Source organism: Cupressus sempervirens, chromosome 5, assembly GCF_028749045.1.
Source record: "Cupressus sempervirens isolate cs-2001-9-10 chromosome 5, ASM2874904v1, whole genome shotgun sequence".
Lineage (NCBI taxonomy): Eukaryota > Viridiplantae > Streptophyta > Pinopsida > Cupressales > Cupressaceae > Cupressus > Cupressus sempervirens.
In genome coordinates, this window is record NC_143122.1 from 844792958 (window position 1) to 844812467 (window position 19510).

At 31.0% G+C, this 19510-nt stretch overlaps 1 protein-coding gene and 1 pseudogene across 1 annotated transcript; both read right to left on the reverse strand.

Annotated features, from left to right (window-relative positions):
• Nucleotides 1-11631: 11631 nt before the first annotated feature.
• Nucleotides 11632-13056, reverse strand: LOC149558547 (L-type lectin-domain containing receptor kinase S.4-like; annotated as a pseudogene).
• Nucleotides 13057-13068: 12 nt separating this feature from the next.
• LOC149558548 (lectin 10-like) lies at nucleotides 13069-13500 on the reverse strand. The gene has a single exon (XM_089830907.1). The coding sequence runs from the start codon at nucleotides 13498-13500 to the stop codon at nucleotides 13069-13071; it is 432 nt and encodes a 143-aa protein (XP_089687033.1).
• Nucleotides 13501-19510: the final 6010 nt, after the last annotated feature.

Genomic DNA, 19510 nt, shown 5'->3' on the forward strand with positions numbered 1-19510 from the left:
CAATCCATGAAAACAATTTGTAATAAAGCATTTACATAGATAGCTTTAGTTTAAATAATATAGAACAAAAAAAATCCATAATGAAAACTTGAAATATATTAACACCCACAACTTCAAGTTTGTGTACCTTAATAAAATCACTCTGATTCCAACATGTTTATTGAACCACCCATGTATATTGTCTAATTCATGAGCTCGGAAACTCTAGCAATTTTCTTGAATGTAAATCAAATAGTTTACACTTTTTATTACTTTATATATCCACCCAGCTCCACAATAGTTCATCCTAAGAGATCACCCAAGAAAATCAATTCAACTAATATTTTGTTGTAGTATAATATAAAAACATACCACATTTATTTACTTTTACCTCTAACTCATAAGAAGAGGAATAGAATGGACAGATTGTAGACTTAAGCGAGTTACTATAAGATCATCTATGCTTCTCAGTGAAATAAAAAAAGCTAGAATAGGAAGTTTGATGAGCTCCTCAACAAAAAAAAATAGAATATAACATAGCTTGCATTCATGAAGCTACTAAAAATTTACCATGATGGAAGCACAAATGAGACTCTTGGAATAGGAGAGGTTCATGCTACAGAACACTAGGGATGAAACTACAGTTGTTTCACTAGCAACATCTAAGCTAGGATCCTGCCTATCAATTTTATATGTAGTTCTAATAGCATCCATATTCCCTCGCCTCTACAAACATTTATGGTCATTGTAGGGATCATCGGCTTGCATAATTTAAGGCAAGTCTCAATAGTATATACCCACTTGAGATGGAGATAGTGATTCATGACTAAAAGCATTCACACAGTTTAAAATTTATACCTAAACAAATATAGTGCTTGGGTGAGTAGTAGTCTTGAGAAGATATTTTATGGCCCTAGCATATGGAATTCTTTTCATTGGAGAGCTCACTACCATGAATTTACCAAATTCAAAAAAGCTCCAAGAGAGAATTGAGCTATTTAAGTTAAAATTGGGCATAGATTATTGAGCTAGAAGAGGAGACATTCTTGGGCACTAAGGCTTGACATAACTTTGAAAGTTGGTTGATGGGGTTAATGGGGTGTGATGGAAGGATTGTGATACTTAGACACTATTTTTTCTAGATAGATTAGAATAAGCTTGGGTCAGTGCTATTTCTCTTTGATTGGGAATGCCATGAGGAATATTTATCACATCTCTCCTTAAGGAATGATGGTCTCCTATGTAATGAGAAGCTCCATGGTGAAAATTGAATTATTCTATTTAAATAGAAATATATGACAAAAGAATAGACTCACTAAAAGAAATGTTGGAAGATTAAGGACTCATTGGTTTTTCCTATATTCTAAAAAAAAATTAAGTGGAAAGAAAATTTAAACTTATTTGCATAAGAAATGATGGCAACTCAAGGTCCTCCCTAAATGATCTACACAAAGTTTACTTAGACCTTGTAAAGGCTAGTTGGCAATTATTAGTATTTAAACATTAAACCAAATTTCCCCTTTTTTTATTGACCAACCACTAGTTATGAAAATAAGAGGAAAGGTAAAAGAACCATACAATGTGGTTTGAGATTTGTCTCATACTTTATTCATGTGATAATTCTATAAGAGGTTCTTCTTGCAACCACTTGTACCATGTGCTTCCCCTCAACATATTAAAGCCAAGTCAAGTAATCACCAAACTTTGTGTCAAGAGTTTGGCTTGAACAATATGGTATTCTTCCTTTCAATAATGATTATGACACAAAATGTGAATGGGATATAAGTAAAATGCATAAATGTTTTGTTGATCAAATGCTACAATCTATAGTAAAATACAACCTCACCATGCTTAACTAACCAAGGCGGACTACTGTCTAGCATACAGATGTCTATCTAGTATGTAGAGGTAAGGCTTTTAAAATTCAGTAGTTGACCTTCCAACAAATGGTGCAAACATGCTACTGCAGAATTTGTTTGCAACCAAGCTTTAAACATGGATATCCAAATAAACAAAGCCATCATAGTAGCTAAAACTTAAACAAGCATGAAATTCAAGGAAGTAATTGCCATAGCTTGATTCAATACAACCAAAAATTTGCAAAAGAAGTATCATCAATAATTAGATATAGTTACAAAACAATAAGAATTGATTTTAGATGGTTTGAGTGTTAAAGTCAACTTTTTCAGTTTCTCTTAGTTGACTGTATAGGTTATGCTAAGCATACCAAGGCTATCATGCTATATTTTTTTTCAATGTATTTTTACTCCAAGTTTAGAAAATATGAATTGTTGGATCATAATTTAATTCCTAATCCAAGCTTGCTATTTGTGAAATGAGTGTTTGATTCCATTTTCTTTTAGAAAGTCTTCCATTGAACTTTCTTGAGTCATAACTTTCTGGACAATGTGTTGGTCTCGGTATTCTCTATTGAAATCTCTTGCGTCATGCTTTTTTGGACAATACATTGATCCAAGCATTCTATGCTCATTCTCCAAATCTTTCTTAGCAATTGATGTCTTTTCTACCTCATCTTCTGAATATTTTGTGTCACTTTAAGATGTCCAAACTTATAAAATAGCATATCTATGCCAATTTTTAAAATAGATATTTGACTAATAGCATAATATAAAGTAGATCTTTCTTTCTAATTGGTTTTGCTATCATTCCCCCTACACAACATGCAGTGGATTCACAACAATAAAATAAGCTTCTCTAACTATGGACAAGATGGGCCAGCCAATGATAACATACAATCAGCCTACTATGTTTAACTATCATACAAATAATCAAGAAGAACATAAGTACATATCAGCAATGACCTATTAAGTTGTTTTAGGACAATAAAATGCATTTTTTTAATGTAAAAGAACATTAAATGTTTTACACATTCTTTTGAAACCTTTGGACACGAGTTTCCTACGAAAGAGCATGTTTTTTCTAGCATATGGAGCAACCATATGGGCTACTATTCTATCTCCTATTTTTTCCTATAATGGGACCCCAAATACATGGATCCAAGGGGTTTCTAGATTTCTCTATTGATATATATTAAGAGAAGAAAAGAAATCTAGCCTTTATGGATTCATCATAAATCATAATATGATCATCTACAAGGAAAGGCCTCTAACTTACATCTTTCTCAGTTTTTCTAGAATTTAAAATTTGCCTTCTTTATTAAAAAATGATTATATTGTAAAACCCTCTTAGCAATATCATAATTTGACTTTCTATGGAAAAATTGTCCTCATTATCAATGATTACGTTCTTGTAATTCAATTGACATGTATTTTCTTCTCCTTTGCACAGGTTGCTAGGATCCTTTTACTTAAGAGAATTCATTTCTTTTCTTTGGTTTCTTCTATGCTATTACTTTAAAAGCTTTTGTTGATCTTGATGGAGCCTACATTTTTACAAAATTAGATCTCCCATCTTAGCACAATGATTCAAATTATAACAAAAATTGGACATTAAGCATGGAAAAAACATCAAATGTAGAAATGATTAATGAAGTTCATGATGCAGGTGCATCATAGGGACATCTTAAGAAGTCTAGGAATGGAATTGAAGATAATGCATACAGCATTGAACTTTAAATTGGATGAAATTTTACTTGTACGTACTTGTGATAACATTTAAAATGAGAGAAGATTTGACAACAATCATGGCTATAGTGTTGTTCAAGATCGCATGGTTCTTGCAAATGTTAATGGAAGCTTAGGGGCATACCAATTTAGTTGTATTAATGAGGAAGGACAAATGGAATCAGTAGGACCTCTGATGGAAATTGTAATATCATAGAAACTAGAATTACACATATTGTAAATAAATATTATTTTCTATGTGTTAAGCTTTACTGTCTTAGACAATAGGAGTACTTAACATGCTTGACCTGTAAGTATATGTGGACTCTTGCGAAGAGAAACAAGCCTGTATATGACATGTGGAGTCAAGAGGGCATGAAGAGGAAATCAAGAATAGTAGCAAAAACATATTCATAGGCTGGCAACAGTATATAAGTTCCAATAATGTCATGCTCTATATGCAATGATTTCATAAAACATATCAATTAATAAAAGGATAGCACCATTGATGTCTACCACCTACAACACTCAGAAGCCCATGCCAATAGTAGAGTTATATCTTTGTCAAATATACAAGCTCCCACCTACACCTTTACTTTGAATGTCTTAGACTAAATTATTATATCTTTACTCATTTAGCTTAGGACGTAGCAGTATAATAGTTCCAGTGTCATGCTCTATATGCAATGATTTCATAAAACATATCAGTTGACAAAAGGACAACTTCATTGATGTCTACTAGCTACAACACTCAAAAGCCCATGCCAATAACAGAGTTATATCTTTGTCAAACATACAAGCTCAATTATTATATCTTTACTCATTTAGCTTAGGACATAAATATTTAATTTAAACCAAACTAATCTATGTCCTCTAAGGATTATTAAAATTATCTACATTTATTTATCCAAATTACAATAATTATCAATAATTAGAAATAATTTATGAATAAACAATTTTAAAAAAATTAAACATTTAATGAAAAATGAAAATCTATTTTTTATTTTATTTTGAGGCAATATAAGACAAGAGGAAACCTATTTTTTAGTTTGTTTGTTGTTCCATTAGTAATTTAAGGTCCCCAATGCTACTTTTATCCCTTACCATTGTAAGAATAGGGCCCGAAAATGTGAGAAATTCTAAATTTGCAAACAAAAAAGTACTCATTGAGTGAGTTGAGAAAATGTCAACATGCATGCAAAATTTTTTGATAGACAGTTGATGTTGGAAAATATTTATTGGCAAAATGCACAAAATCGAATTATAATAGACTCAAAATTTGCCATGTTTGTAAATATTTTGAAGTTGTATACTAGGAAAAAAATAATTAATAAACAAATCTTAAGAAATTCCAAATCTTAATCCATCCAAAGACCTAAGCATGTATATATTTCGTTAAATGCTAAAATGAGTGACAAAATATATTGCATTGTTTCCAAAAACATTATCATCATATGAGCATTTATTTACACGTCAAGAGACTACTTGATGGATTGCAAGTTTTGGCGTAAGATATATAGGGATTTCTTTGTAGAGTAAATCATTCCTAGAGCCATTCAAAAATACAAAAAATCTAATGAGTTGAGAGAATTTACATTGATTTAATTTATTTTTTATTTAGCCTAATGGGTTTGAAAAACTATAAGAAAGTGGCATGGTTATCAAATAGGATACTAAGAAAAATTAAAAGTGAAACACCAAAAACCTCAATCAAAAAGATAGTAGAATAGTTTTTCCTACAATATGCAGAGTTATTAATTTCAGAAACCAAGAATTCTATTTATTCTAATGAGGGATGGATTCATGCTAAATCACTACTCATGAAACATGGGTCAATAAGTTTGACTCAAAAACTACACAGTTAAATCTTGATAGCAATATCACACATCAATAAAATTTATCCTATAGTATGTAGTGCATACATATTTTTAATTTCATTCTTATTAATTATTGTTATTTTCTAATTAGTCCATATACAGTTCGCTAGGGGTTTTATATTTTATCTATTAAGAATTTTAAAAGAAAACTATTCCAACCAATGAACAAATGGCAGTTTAAAATTATTAACACATTGTAATATTTTATTTATGTCCCAGGCTAGAGTGGACTAGAAAGATAAAATAGACAACGAAAATGCAAGGACAATGTAAGATTACTTAATACTTTTTAAATATGACATTTAATACTATAGTTACAACTGTCGTGGGTGAATGCCTTACCATTTATAGTTCCAGATTGTTCCTAAATTTCTTGTGAATTATTGTAGACCTTCTAGATTTATTCTAGAGTCTATGATGATTTTTAAGTTCCCTGCAAACAAAAGTAAAAATTGATTTGATATTTGTTTTGCCTTTTGGGGTCACTATTAAAAGTTATTTGTAATTTTTTGTTGTCATCAAATTTGTGAGTTTTTGACAAATTATTGAAATACAATTTTGTAGATAAATTTGTGCAAGGTTTTCTCCCACTTCCACATTGAGATTGTGTGTTAACTTGTACAAATATTAGGTTTGTTAAGGATATCTACTGTAGCAGAGCTTAACTCTGGTATGATTTCCCCCATTTTGTAGTGCAGTCTTTAGATTTTATGATAAAGGAGAGGTGATTGCATTGGTTTTTCTATGATTAGAATTCTTAAGTCGTTGGTTTCTGTTATTTAAATTTGAAAAATGAAGATTTTGTTATTCTATTTGTGGTGGCTATTTCTTCCATGCCACTCCAAATTTATACAACCATCAGGATAACTGTTACACGATGTTGTAGATTTCCATTTATTTAAACTCTTTTTTATGTTATTGTCTGTCTCAGTGTCTATAGGTTCAGTGATGTATAGGGTATTATTTTTTTGGTGGCACACAAGTTTATATATATTGTGATTTCTCCATTAAAAAATTTCTCATCTTTTCAAATGTATTGCACTGTATCATATTTGTGAGCTAGAGAAAGATTTTACATTTGTAATAATAGAGTAAGGATGAATGTATTAGAAGAGTTGATTAAGTGCATAGGTATATGCAACTACCGATGGAGGATTCACTACCTAGTTGGAACATCATGGAGTTTAAAATTAACCATCCAATGTGGAGTGCATCATCTAGAATTCGTCATATAGCTTAAAAGGTGTGATACAGTGACAATCACTCTTTGTTATTTGTATTTGGATATCTTGCATGGAAGAGAAAATACTCTAGACCAATATGTTGCTCTTGATATTTTAATGCTAATCTTGTTTACTCTTTTAACATTTAAAACACATATGATACACATATAATACTGAGCACCTCGTCTTCATATGATATAATATAAAATTTCACCTGATATTGCTCACTTCGCAACATTTGACTACATATCTTTAAACCCTCCCAACTAATATTCCACTCATCTTGCCAAACTGTAATCTTGGGACACCAGATGGGAAAGTGTTTTTGATACCAAGCGATATGGCATTCTTAGTGGAACTCCTCGTGGATATTCTAAAAAAGTACAAAATTTGACGTTGAAATTCATGGGCTTCTTGTTTGATATTACATTTCAGTCTTTTTGAAGGCAGACAGGCATGGTGCATAAGTTGGTGGTTAGAATATAAGTCAAGTCTATTTTATAAAAGGTTTAATTCCTTGTTAGTTTTTTGTCTTTATTTTACTTTCTGATTTTACGATTCGGCACTCCCTAGAAAACACATAGAAGTTGAGCATTTCTTAATGCAGTCGGTCGGGTGATTACATTTTGGCATACCAACAAACACATAGGCCTCTCTGTGTTGCGTTAAATTTCATTATTGTTTTGTTATCGATAAGACCTAGGAAATTGTTAGTGATGATGAAACCTCGACGACATGCAGGTTTCATCAAGGTCTTGGTTGAGATATGAAGAGCATGCAAGAGAAATAAATTTGATGTCATCCGCTACAGAATTTTTTGTGGAATGCCTTTGGCCATTACGAACGAAAAACATCGAACAGGTTGAAACTCTCGGGGGTTCTTGTTGTGACATTCCACGAGTTCAATCTTTTTCGAGGAAAATAGGCATGGTCCACAAATGTCGGATATCATTGACATCCATTTTTTCGTATATTATTTTAATGCCTCGTTAGTTTGTTTTCTCTAAGAGGCATTAATTAAGTCGACATGCTTCTACAATGAGAGCACATTTCGTTGTAAACAATCTAACATTTTGGAAAAAATTGATAGGAAGTTGAACAGTTATACCACGTCCTTTATTGAAATTCCATTCAGACTTGACTAACAATGCTTAACACTGACACTTACCATTCCCTCATTAACCACACTGTATTTTTGGTTTGAACGCTTCGATATTTCCAAACACTAAACACACGTCCTGCGAGTCCGTAATTGCAAAATTCAGGTCTAGTCGGGTTGTCATAAAATAACAGTTTATTGCTGACAGTGTGAAGACACATTTAGATGTTTCTAAATATATTTCTTCGTCATTCACTTGAGCAAGAAGAAAGCCAATAATCTGTTATGACAACAAAACCAAATGTCTTGCCTTATGCTCCATTTTTACGCGTTACATGTTTTCAATTCTTTGAAGTTGAACCATCACACATCAACATTATATATGGCAAGAGCCTATTTTAGTTTTTATTCAACATTGTATTAAACAACAGGATTGATATTTTGATTTCTATTCAACATTGGATTAAGTAACAAGATCAATATTATGATTTCTATTCAACATTGGATTGAGCAACAGGATCATTATTCTGAGTATGTATGTTTATTTGTTTTGATTTCTTCTATTTTTGAAATTTTTATTGTGTTGTTTTGTCTTATTTTCAAAGCTCTATAATTTCCTTAATTTTTCTTAGAAACTTTGATAGAATAGAAATTCTTCTCAATTAGAAACAATGTAGATTTGTATTTCTTCCATTTTAGAAACTTTTATTGTGTAGTTTTTTCCTATTTTGAAATCTGCATAGTTTCCTTAAATTTTCTTAGAAACTTTGTTATATTAGAAATTCTACTCAATTGCAAATTTCTTTCTATTTCTTTCTCTTCATTCAAAACATTAGATTTTTAGAATTTAGATATTATAGTATAAATTAATCTGACTTTTTCATTAGATTATTTGAATCAATGATTATATTCCTCCATCTATTATTAAAATAAGATTACAAAGCTATTTTAAAATAATATTAATAATGGTAATTGTTTGCAATTTTTATAATTATATGTTTTAATTTTTTATTTTTACTATTGAGTAGTAATCTTTTTAATAGATAGATCAATTTTAATATATACAATTTTAGATTATACTATTTTTCATGTTATATTGTTAAAATTTAGACATGCTCTCAAATTATTGGTATTAGAAAACCTTTTAAATTTGTTTAGATTTATTTAATACATGGATTAATAATAATAATTGTTAGCAATTTTTTATAATTATATGTTTTACAATTTTTAAAATTTATTTAAATAAATAATTTGTTCTCGAGAAATATATTAGTATAAAATTATGATTTAGTTAAATTAATATTCAAAATATTTTAACAAGAATAAAAAATGTAGTAGTAGATGGGTTCAACGTTATTTTTAGATTTGATCTTGTAAGATTTTAAATCTGTATATAAGTGTTGCATTCTATGAACTATCATCATCATGTTGAAGAGTAGTAGATAGATTTTAGATCAACTAATTATATAGTATGGGTCATGTGAACTATTATCATGATGTAAAATAAAAGTAGATGAGATTTATATCAATTATAGCTCCTAGAAACTATTATTAAGATTTTCAACAAAAGTAGAAGAATTTTTAATCAACTAATTATATGCTATAGGTCCTATGAACTATTATTGTACTATTAAATAAAAGTAGATGGATTTGAGATTAGCTAATTATACTATTATAGGTTTTATCAACTACTATCATGATATTAAATAGTAGTAGAATAATTTAGATAAGCTGATTATACATCATGAAGCAATTTAAATCTAATACTTTATGGAAACTCTTTAATAAAAATAGGAGTTGTTTTTTTAAAAAATAGAAAATTAATTTGAAACCAATCCATTGTATAGTTTATCAAACATCCAAGTTTAGATAAATAAACATAGATACACATGTACAATTATAATTAATTTATATATTTATAATGAATGACACATTAAGTTTTATTAATGATTAGTAATCTTTTTAATAGATAGATCATTTTTAATATATAAAATTTTAGATTATACTATTTTTCATGTTATATTGATTGATCAATATTATTGTATTGTTGTTATGCATCTTTTGAGAATAGACTTATAGGAAAATATTTTTTTATTGCTTGATAATAAAAGAAAGTTTAAAATTATAGGTATCATTTAGTTATGTATTTTTAAAGAAAAAAATTTATAAAAAAATAATTCTTAAAAACTTTGTTAGAATAGAAACTACATGGTCTCTACCTTGTCTTGTGATGTATGTAAGAAGCAGGTCCTAGGCCTTGATATAATCTCTAACATTTTGTTCAAATTTTCTCTAATTTATAAATTTCAACCTTATATTAAAATAGATTAGAAAAGTTCAATTAGATCTCAATTTTAACGTCCATCAAACTATGAAGAAAATAAAAAACAATATTTCATGAAATGTTATCTATTTTCTCCTTAATATTTGAAGTTAGGTTTTACTATTAAATTTTTAAATCAAAGATTAGAACATTATATGAATAATATTAAGAACATATAAGTTTTTTGTTAAAAGAAATTAAATGCATAGAATAATGTCAATAGGAAAGAATCAATCAAATCTTCTTCTCTTTCAAATACAAATTTATTGCTATATATGCATAGCTTAATTCTTGTCATTTTGATACTGACCATTTTTTATCCTTACATTATAGATATCAGAAAAAAATTAACTATGGATGCTCAACAAAATAATTCTGAGAACACTATCACAAGCCCACTTCTTCCAAACGAGTTGGTGCAATCAAGCCAAATTGTTCAAACTTATTTGGATAGATTGGGAACAATCATTTCCAAGTCTTGTAAAAAAATTACAGATGAATTTCATAATGCGAGGTTTCATGTTCGAGGTGTCCAAGATTCTCAAATCTTGTAGATGGGACAATATACAAAGGAAATTCATGAGCCATGGAAGAAATCATTTGGGTTCTTTGAATTTAGGAAAGACATCTACTATGATGAAGAGCACATGGATGGCAAAAATAACATTTTCTTCACTGATGAATTCCACATGTTTTTGCATCACTATAATGAAATCTAGGAGTCATATTATTTGACATTATCAATTTTTTTAATAAATTTTTCTGTTCGACTTATCAATTTTGATGAACGTATGTTATTTTTCCTTTGTCTTAAATAAATTTAGTATTATACATACAAGACTATTTGGTATTTAGTATATATGTAGATCTTATCTACACAAAAAAGTTCCTCCTATATGTATTTGTGAATTGTTAAACTATTAATTAGAAATGAATAAATATCTATCTTACCTAAAGTGCAATGCCACTAAATTAATGTGATATTTTAAACCAATTTTATAAAAAATAATTTACTAAATCTACTATTTTTTTAATGTTTGGTTAGAAATTTATTTCATAGAAATGAATAAATCAAGTATGAATTTCCAATCGGATCAAGAAAGAAGACAATAACAAATGGAGCAACAAAGAGCATACCAGAGACAATACCAGAGAGAGTATTGTAGATGACGACAAGAACAAATGACACAAACTGAAAGAGAAGAAGAAAGAAGAAGGAAAAATGAATTTCGACGACTAAATTATGCTAGAAGAAGGGCAGGATTGCTAATACAAGAATTGGAATTACAAAATAGGGATAGAATTACTCATCAACGAAAATTCGATGAAGTATCTCATTTTGAAACACAAGGGAGACATGAAGTTGATTTTGAATCAAGTGAGAGGTACAATCAAGCATTACCTGTATTTGTGGAAATGAGTCACCAGAATGAAAATTCAAGAACAACAGAGCATGTTCCTGAAACACCTCATCCTACAAGCTAAAATAGGATAAATTTAGGTGGACAAGGCAACAGAGAAAATATACAAAACCCAACTGTATTTCTTAAGGATAATTTCTATAGATCCCAAATGCAGTTTCGACAACAACTGGATAGCTTGAAAATGCCACAAATGTGTTATATTTGTTAGGAATGCTATTTACGAATGAAAGTGGTCCGTACATGAGAAGGTCCAGTATGCAATAGATGTTGACAAGAAAAGGGAAACAATTGTGTTCTTCAAGGCTGTGATCAACCAGCCGCCTTCCGCAGGCAATTTCTAGTGTAACCGCCCTAAAGATGTACACGTCAGCTTCTGGACTGGTTTTCCCTATTATGTAGCACTCTGGAGCAACATACCCCCGCGTGCCCACCACCATGGTCGTATGGGAAGCCTCCTGGTCACGTTCCATCAGTCTTGCCAAACCAAAATCACCCAACTTGGCATTGATATCAGAATCCAGCATTATGTTGCTTGCCTCCACGTCTCGATGAACGACACACTGGTCCCACTCTTCGTGGAGATAAACAAGAGCAGAGGCAATGTCACAGGTGATACTATATCTTCGGCTCCAACCCAGCGTATCCTCCTCTTCCCCAAAAATGTGTTTATCCAAACTCCCATTTGGCAAGTACTCGTAGACCAGAAATAACTCTCCCTTTTCGTGGCACCATCCTAAAAGCCACACAAGATTACAGTGTCTCAACCTGCTTATTGTTTGAACTTCGGAGACATACTCCTTTCTTCCTTGTCTCGATCCTTGAGCTATTCTTTACACAGCCAGCGCGTCCACGGTGCCGGGCAGGATTCCTTTGTAAACGCTGCCGAAGCTGCCTTGTCCAAGCTTTTCTTTCTCACAGAAATTTCCTGTCGCGGCACTGAGCTCGGCGTAGGAAAAGCTTCAGGGGCCATGAGAACAGCATTCATCTAGCTCTGGATCGCTCTCTTCCCTAGCCTTACCTTCTGTTCCCCTTTTTCTGAAATAATGCCACCAGCGAACAACTATGAAGCCACATAGGACCACAACAACGAAGAAAACGCATATCAAATAAACTTTCACAGAAAATCTGTTTGCATTGCCATTTCTAAGTAATTCACCAGGAGGTCCGACTTCCCACGAATATTCAGAAGTAAAATTCCAAACTTTTACGGTGTGAGTCTTCGTGTACTCTCCAGTGGCAGCCGAGAAGCCAATCTTGATGTACTCTGGTAGACAGTTGCTCAGATCTATTGTGTGGTTAAATAGAGCAATTTTTGGTTTAGAAGAATTATACCAGAGAAAGAAGTGCAGAACATTTTCTACACCGTCATAATCCACCCAGGCATCCCATGTCGTGTTTGTGAGATTTTGTTGTGTAGAGTGATTAAATAGACTGGATGTATTGAGCGGAAAAATGAACTTCGAGAAAATGCTATTGACGTTGATCCCAACATGATTGTCATCAGGATCCCAATCGTTGTTGTATGTATCAAACTCCAAAGCAACCATCTGATAAGATGACTATTTAAAGCTTTCCTCATTAAACAAGACAAGAAATCCACCATAAGCGTCCTCTGGTGGTTCCAATTCGAATGGTGCCATGAAGAGCGCATGCCCATCTCCATGATTATCGTATATTTCGTTGTTCAGATCAATAATGAATTGAAAGTAAGTTGAAAAATTGGCCAGAGCCCCAGTAGACCTATTCCATAGCAGAATACGGTTAGTATAATACGCCCAGCCGAAACTGTTCTTAAGGTTCCCTGATGCTTCATTTCGTGTAAGGTGCAGGGCTCCTTGATTACTCTCTTGATATGTGGCATCATTTTTCCTTTCTATACCTGTTAGAGGAGGGAAGCTAAAAGTAACGTTTCTTGCATGTGATGATAATAGGAAAAGAGCAACACAGGTTAAGAAAAGGAAGGCCTGTGTAGGGTGAGTGAATTTAGCCATCCTAATATGTGATTTAGAGGGTCTCTGAGGGTAACTTGTTAGCAATTATATTTTGTAGTGCCTTTCATAGGAAGAAGGCTATTGCAATTGTTCGGCCAATTCCATTTCGAGATAGGAACGAATGCATAGGCCTCTCTCTTCATTATTATCTTACAAGATTAGGACCTGCCGATTCGTTAGTCGGGATTTGATCGTTAATTTGATAGGTAGTCTATCTAGTATGTAAAGGTAAGGCTTTTAAAATTCAGTAGTTGACCTTCCAACAAATGGTGCAAATATGCTACTGCAGAATTTGTCTGCAACTAAGCTTTAAACTTGGATATCCAAATAAACAAAGCCATCATAGTAGCTAAAACTTAAAAAAGCATGAAATTCAAGGAAATAATTGCCATAGCTTGATTCAATACAACCAAAAATTTGCAAAAGAAGTAGTCATCAATAATTATATATAGTTACAAAACAATAAGAATTGATTTTAGATGGTTTCAGTGTTAAAGTCAATTTTTTCAGTTTCTCTTAGTTGATTGTATAGGTTATGCTAAGCATACCAAGGCTATCATGCTATATTTTTTTTCAATGTATTTGTACTCCAATTTTAGAAAATATGAATTGTAGGAACTTAATTTAATTCCTAATCCAAGCTTGCTATTTTGGAAATGAGTGTTTGATTCCATTTTCTTTTAGAAAGTCTTGCATTGAACTTTCTTGTGTCATAACTTTGTGGACAATGTGTTGGTCTAGGTATTCTCTATTGAAATCCCTTGTGTCATGCTTTTTTGGGCAATACATTGATCCAAGCATTCTATGCTCATTCTCCAAATATTTCTTAGCAATTGATGTCTTTTCTACCTCATCTTCAGAATTTTTTGTGTCACTTTAAGATGTCCAAAGTTATAAAATAGCATATCTATGCCAATTTTTAAAATAGATATTTGACTAATAGCGTAATATAAAGTAGATCTTTCTTTCTAATTGATTTTTCTATCATTACCCCCACACAACATGCAGTGGATTCACAACAATAAAATAAGCTTCTCTAACTATGGACAAGATGGGCCAGCCAATGATAACATACAATCAGCCTACTCTGTTTAATTGTCATACAAATAAGCAAGAAGAACATAAGTACATATCATAAATGACCTATTAAGTTGTTTTAGGATAATAAAATGCATTTTTTTATGTAAAAGAACATTAAATGTTTTACACATTCTTTTGAAACCTTTGGACACGAGTTTCCTACGAAAGAGCATGGTTTTTCTAGCATATGGAGCAACCATATGGGCTACTATTCTATCTCCTATTTTTTCCTATAATGGGACCCCAAATACATGGATCCAAGGGGTTTCTAGATTTCTCTATCGATATATATTAAGAGAAGAAAAGAAATCTAGCCTTTGTGGATTCATCATATATCATAATATGATCATCTATAAGGAAAGGCCTCTAACTTAAATATTTCTCAGTTTTTCTAAAATTTAAAATTTTCCTTCTTTATTAACAAATTATTATATTGTAGAACCCTCTTAGCAATATCATAATTTGAATTTCTATGGAAAAATTGTCCTCATTATCAATGATTACATTCTTGTAATTCAATTGACATGTATTTTCTTCTCCTTTGCACAGGTTGCTAGGATCCTTTTACTTACAAGAATTCATTTCTTTTCTTTAGTTTCTTCTATGCTATTACTTTAAAAGATTTTGTTCATCTTGATGGAGCCTACTTTTTTACCAAATTAGAGCTCCCATCTTAGCGCAATGATTCAAATTATAACAAAAATTGGACATTAAGCATGGAAAAAACATCAAATGTAGAAATGATTCATGAAGTTCATGATGCAGGTGCATCATAGGGACATCTTAAGAAATCTAGGAATGGAATTGAAGATAATGCATACAACATTGAACTTTAAATTGGATGAAATTTTACTTGTACGTACTTGTGATAACATGTAAAATGAGTTAAGACTTGACAACAATCATGGCTATAGTGTTGTTCAAGATCGCATGGTTCTTGCAAATGTTAATGGAAGCTTAGGGGCATACCAATTTAGTTGTATTAATAAAGAAGGACAAATGGAATTAGTAGGACCTCTAATGGAAATTGTAATATCATAGAAACTAGAATTACACATATTGTAAACAAATTTTTTTTTCTATGTGTTAAGCTTTACAGTCTCAGACAATAGGAGTATTTAACATGCTTGACTTGGAAGTATATGTGCACTCTTTTGAAGAGAAACAAGCATGTATATGACATGTGGAGTCAAGAGGGCATGAAGAGGAAATCAAGAATAGTAGAAAAAACATATTCATAGGCTGGCAACAGTATAATAGTTCCAATAATGTCATGGTCTATATGCAATGATTTCATAAAACATATCAATTAATAAAAGGATAGCTCCATTGATGTCTACCATCTACAACACTCAGAAGCCCATGCCAATAGCAGAGTTATATCTTTGTCAAACATACAAGCTCCCACCTACACCTTTACTTTGAATGTCTTAGACTAAATTATTATATCTTTACTCATTTAGCATAGGATGTAGCAGTATAATAGTTCTAGTGTCATGCTCTATATGCAATGATTTCATAAAATGTATCAATTGAGAAAAGTAAAACTCCATTGATTTCTACTAGCTACAACACTCAAAAGCCCATGCCAATAACAGAGTTATATCTTTGTCAAACATACAAGGTCAATTATTATATCCTTACTTATTTAGCTTAGGAAATAAATATTTAATTTAAACCAGACTAATCTAAGTCCTATAAGGATTATTAAAATTATCTACATTTATTTATCCAAATTACAATAATTATCAATAATTAGAAATAATTTACGAATAAACAATTTAAAAAAAATTAAACATTTAATGACAAATGAAAATCTGTTTTTTATTTTATTTTGAGGCAATATAAGACAAGAGGAAACCTATTTTTTAGTTTGTTTGTTGTTCCATTTGTAATTTAAGGTCCCCAATGCTACTTTTATCCCTTACCATTGTAAGAATAGGGCCCCAAAATGTGAGAAATTATGAATCTGCACACAAAAATGTACTCATTGAGTGAGTTGAGAAAATCTCAACATGCATGCAAAAAAATTTGATAGAGGGTTGATGTTGGAAAATATTTATTGGCAAAATGCACAAAATCGAATTATAATAGACTCAAAATTTGCCATGTTTGTAAATATTTTGATGTTGTATACTAGGAAAAAAATAATTAAAAAACAAATCTTAAGCAATTCCAAATTGAAATCCATGCAAAGACCTAAGCATGTATATATTTTGTCAAATGCTAAAATGAGTGACAAGATATATTGCATTGTTTTCAAAAATATTATCATCATATGAGCATTTATTTACACTTCAAGAGACTACTTGATGGATTGCAAGTTTTGGCGTAAGATATATAGGGATTTCTTTGTAGAGTAAATCATTACTAGAGCCATGCAAAAATACAAAAAATCTAATGAGTTGAGAGAATTTACATCGATTTAATTTATTTTTTAATTAGTTCAATGGGTTTGAAAAACTATAAGAAAGTGGCATGGTTACCAAATAGGATACTAAGAAAAATTAAAAGTGAAACACCAAAAACCTCAATCAAAAAGATGGTAGAATAGTTTTTCCTACAATATGCAGAGTTATTAATTTCAGAAACCAAGAATTCTATTTCTTCTAATGAGGGATGGATTCATGTTGAATCACTACTCATGAAACATGGGTCTATAAGTTTGACTCAAAAACTACACATTTAAATCTTGATAGCAATATCACACATCAATAAAATTTATCCTATAGTATGTAGTGCATACATATTTTTAATTTCATTTTTATTAATTATTCTTATTTTCTCATTAGTCCGTATGCATTTTGCTAGGGGTTTTATATTTTATCTATTAAGAATTTTAAAAGAAAACTATTCCAACCAATGAACAAATGACAATTTAAAATTATTAAGACATTAGAATGTTTTTTTATTGCCCATGCTAGAGTGGACTGGAACGATAAAATAGACAACTGAAATGCAAGGACAATGTAAGATTACTTAATACTTTTTAAATATGACATTTAATACTATTGTTACAACTGTCGTGGGTGAATGCCTTTCCATTTATAGTTCCAGATTATTCCTAAATTTCTCGTGAATTATTGTAGAGCTCTTGGATCTATTCTAGAGTCTACGATGATTTTTAAGTTCCCTGCAAACAAAAGTGAAAATTGATTTGATATTTGTTTTTCCTTTTGGGGTCACTATCAAAATTTATTTGTAATTTTTTGTTGTCATCAAATTTGTGAGTTTTTGACAGATTATTGAAATACAATTTTGTAGATAAATTTGTGCAAGGTTTTCTCCCACTTCCACATTGAGATTGTGTGTTAAGTTGTACAAATATTAGGTTTGTTCAGGATATCTACTATAGTAGAGCTTAACTCTGGTATGATTTCTCCCATTTCGTAGTGTAGTCTTTAGATTTTATGATAAAGGAGAGGTGATTGCATTGGTTTTTCTATGATTAGAATTCTTAAGTCATTGGTTTCTATTATTTAAATTTGAAAAATGAAGATTTCTTTATTCTATTTATGGTGGCTATTTCTTTCATGCCACTCCAAAATTATTCAACCATAGGATAACTGTTACATAATGTTGTAGTTTTCCATTTATTTAAACTCTTTTTTCTGTTATTGTCTGTCTCAGTGTCTACAGGTTCGGTGATGTATAGGGTATTTTTTTTTTGTGGCTGGAAATTTTATATATTTTTTTATTTCTCCATTAAAAAATTTCTCATCTTTTCAAATGTATTGCACTGTATCATATTTGTGAGCTAGAGAAAGATTTTAGATTTGTAATAATAGAGTAAGGATGAATGTATTCGAAGAGTTGATTAAGTGCATAGGTATATGAAACGACCGATGGAGGATTCACTACCTAGTTGGAACATCATGGAGTTTAACATTAACCATCCAATGTGGAGTGCATCATCCAGAATTCATCATACAGCTTAAAAGGTGTGATATAGTGACAATCACTCTTTGTTATTTGTATTTGGATATCTCGCATCGAAGAGAAAATACTCTAGACCAATATGGTTCTCTTGATATTTTAATGCTAATCGTGTTTACTCTTTTAACATTTAAAACACTTATGATACACATATAATACTGAGCACCTCGTCCTTATATGATATAATATAAAATTTAACTCGATATTGCTTACTTCGCAACATTTGACTAAATATCTTTAAACCCTCCCAACTAATATTCCACTCATCTTACCAAACTGTAATCTTGGCACACCAGATGGGAAAGTGTTTTTGATATCACACGATATGGCATTCTTAGTGGAAATCCTTATGGATATTCTAACAAAGTACAAAACTAACGTTGAAATTCATGGGCTTCTTGTTTGATATTAAATTTCAGTCTTTTTGAAGGTAGACATGCATGGTGCAGAAGATGGTGGTTAGCATATAAGTTGAGTCATTTTTATAAAACGTTAAATTCCTCGTTAGTTTGTTGTCTCTATTTTACTTACTGATTTTATGATTTGGCATTCCCTAGAAAACACATAGAAGTTGAGAATTTCTTAATGCAGTCGATCGGGTGATTACATTTTGACATACCAACGAACACATAGGCCTCTTTGTGTTGCGTTAAATTTCATTATTGTTTTGTTATCGATAAGACCTAGGAAATTGTTAGTGATGATGAAACCTCGACGACACATAGGTTCCATCAAGGTCTTGGTTGAGATATGAAGAGTGTGCAAGAGAAATATTTTCGATGTCATCCGCTACAAAATTTATCATGGAATGCCTTTGGCCATTATGAGCGAAAAACATCGAACATGTTGAAACTCTCGGGGGTTCTTGCTGTGACATTCCACGAGTTAAGTCTTTTTTGAGGCAAATAGTCATGGTCCACAAATGCCGGATATCATAGACATCCATTTTTTTGTATAGAATTTTAATGCCTCATCAGTTTGTTTTCTCTAAGAG

What these genes read in the sequence shown, in the direction of transcription:
- LOC149558548 (XM_089830907.1), bottom strand. Translation starts at nt 13,500, where the DNA reads ATGGCTAAATTCACTCACCCTACACAGGCCTTCCTTTTCTTAACCTGT.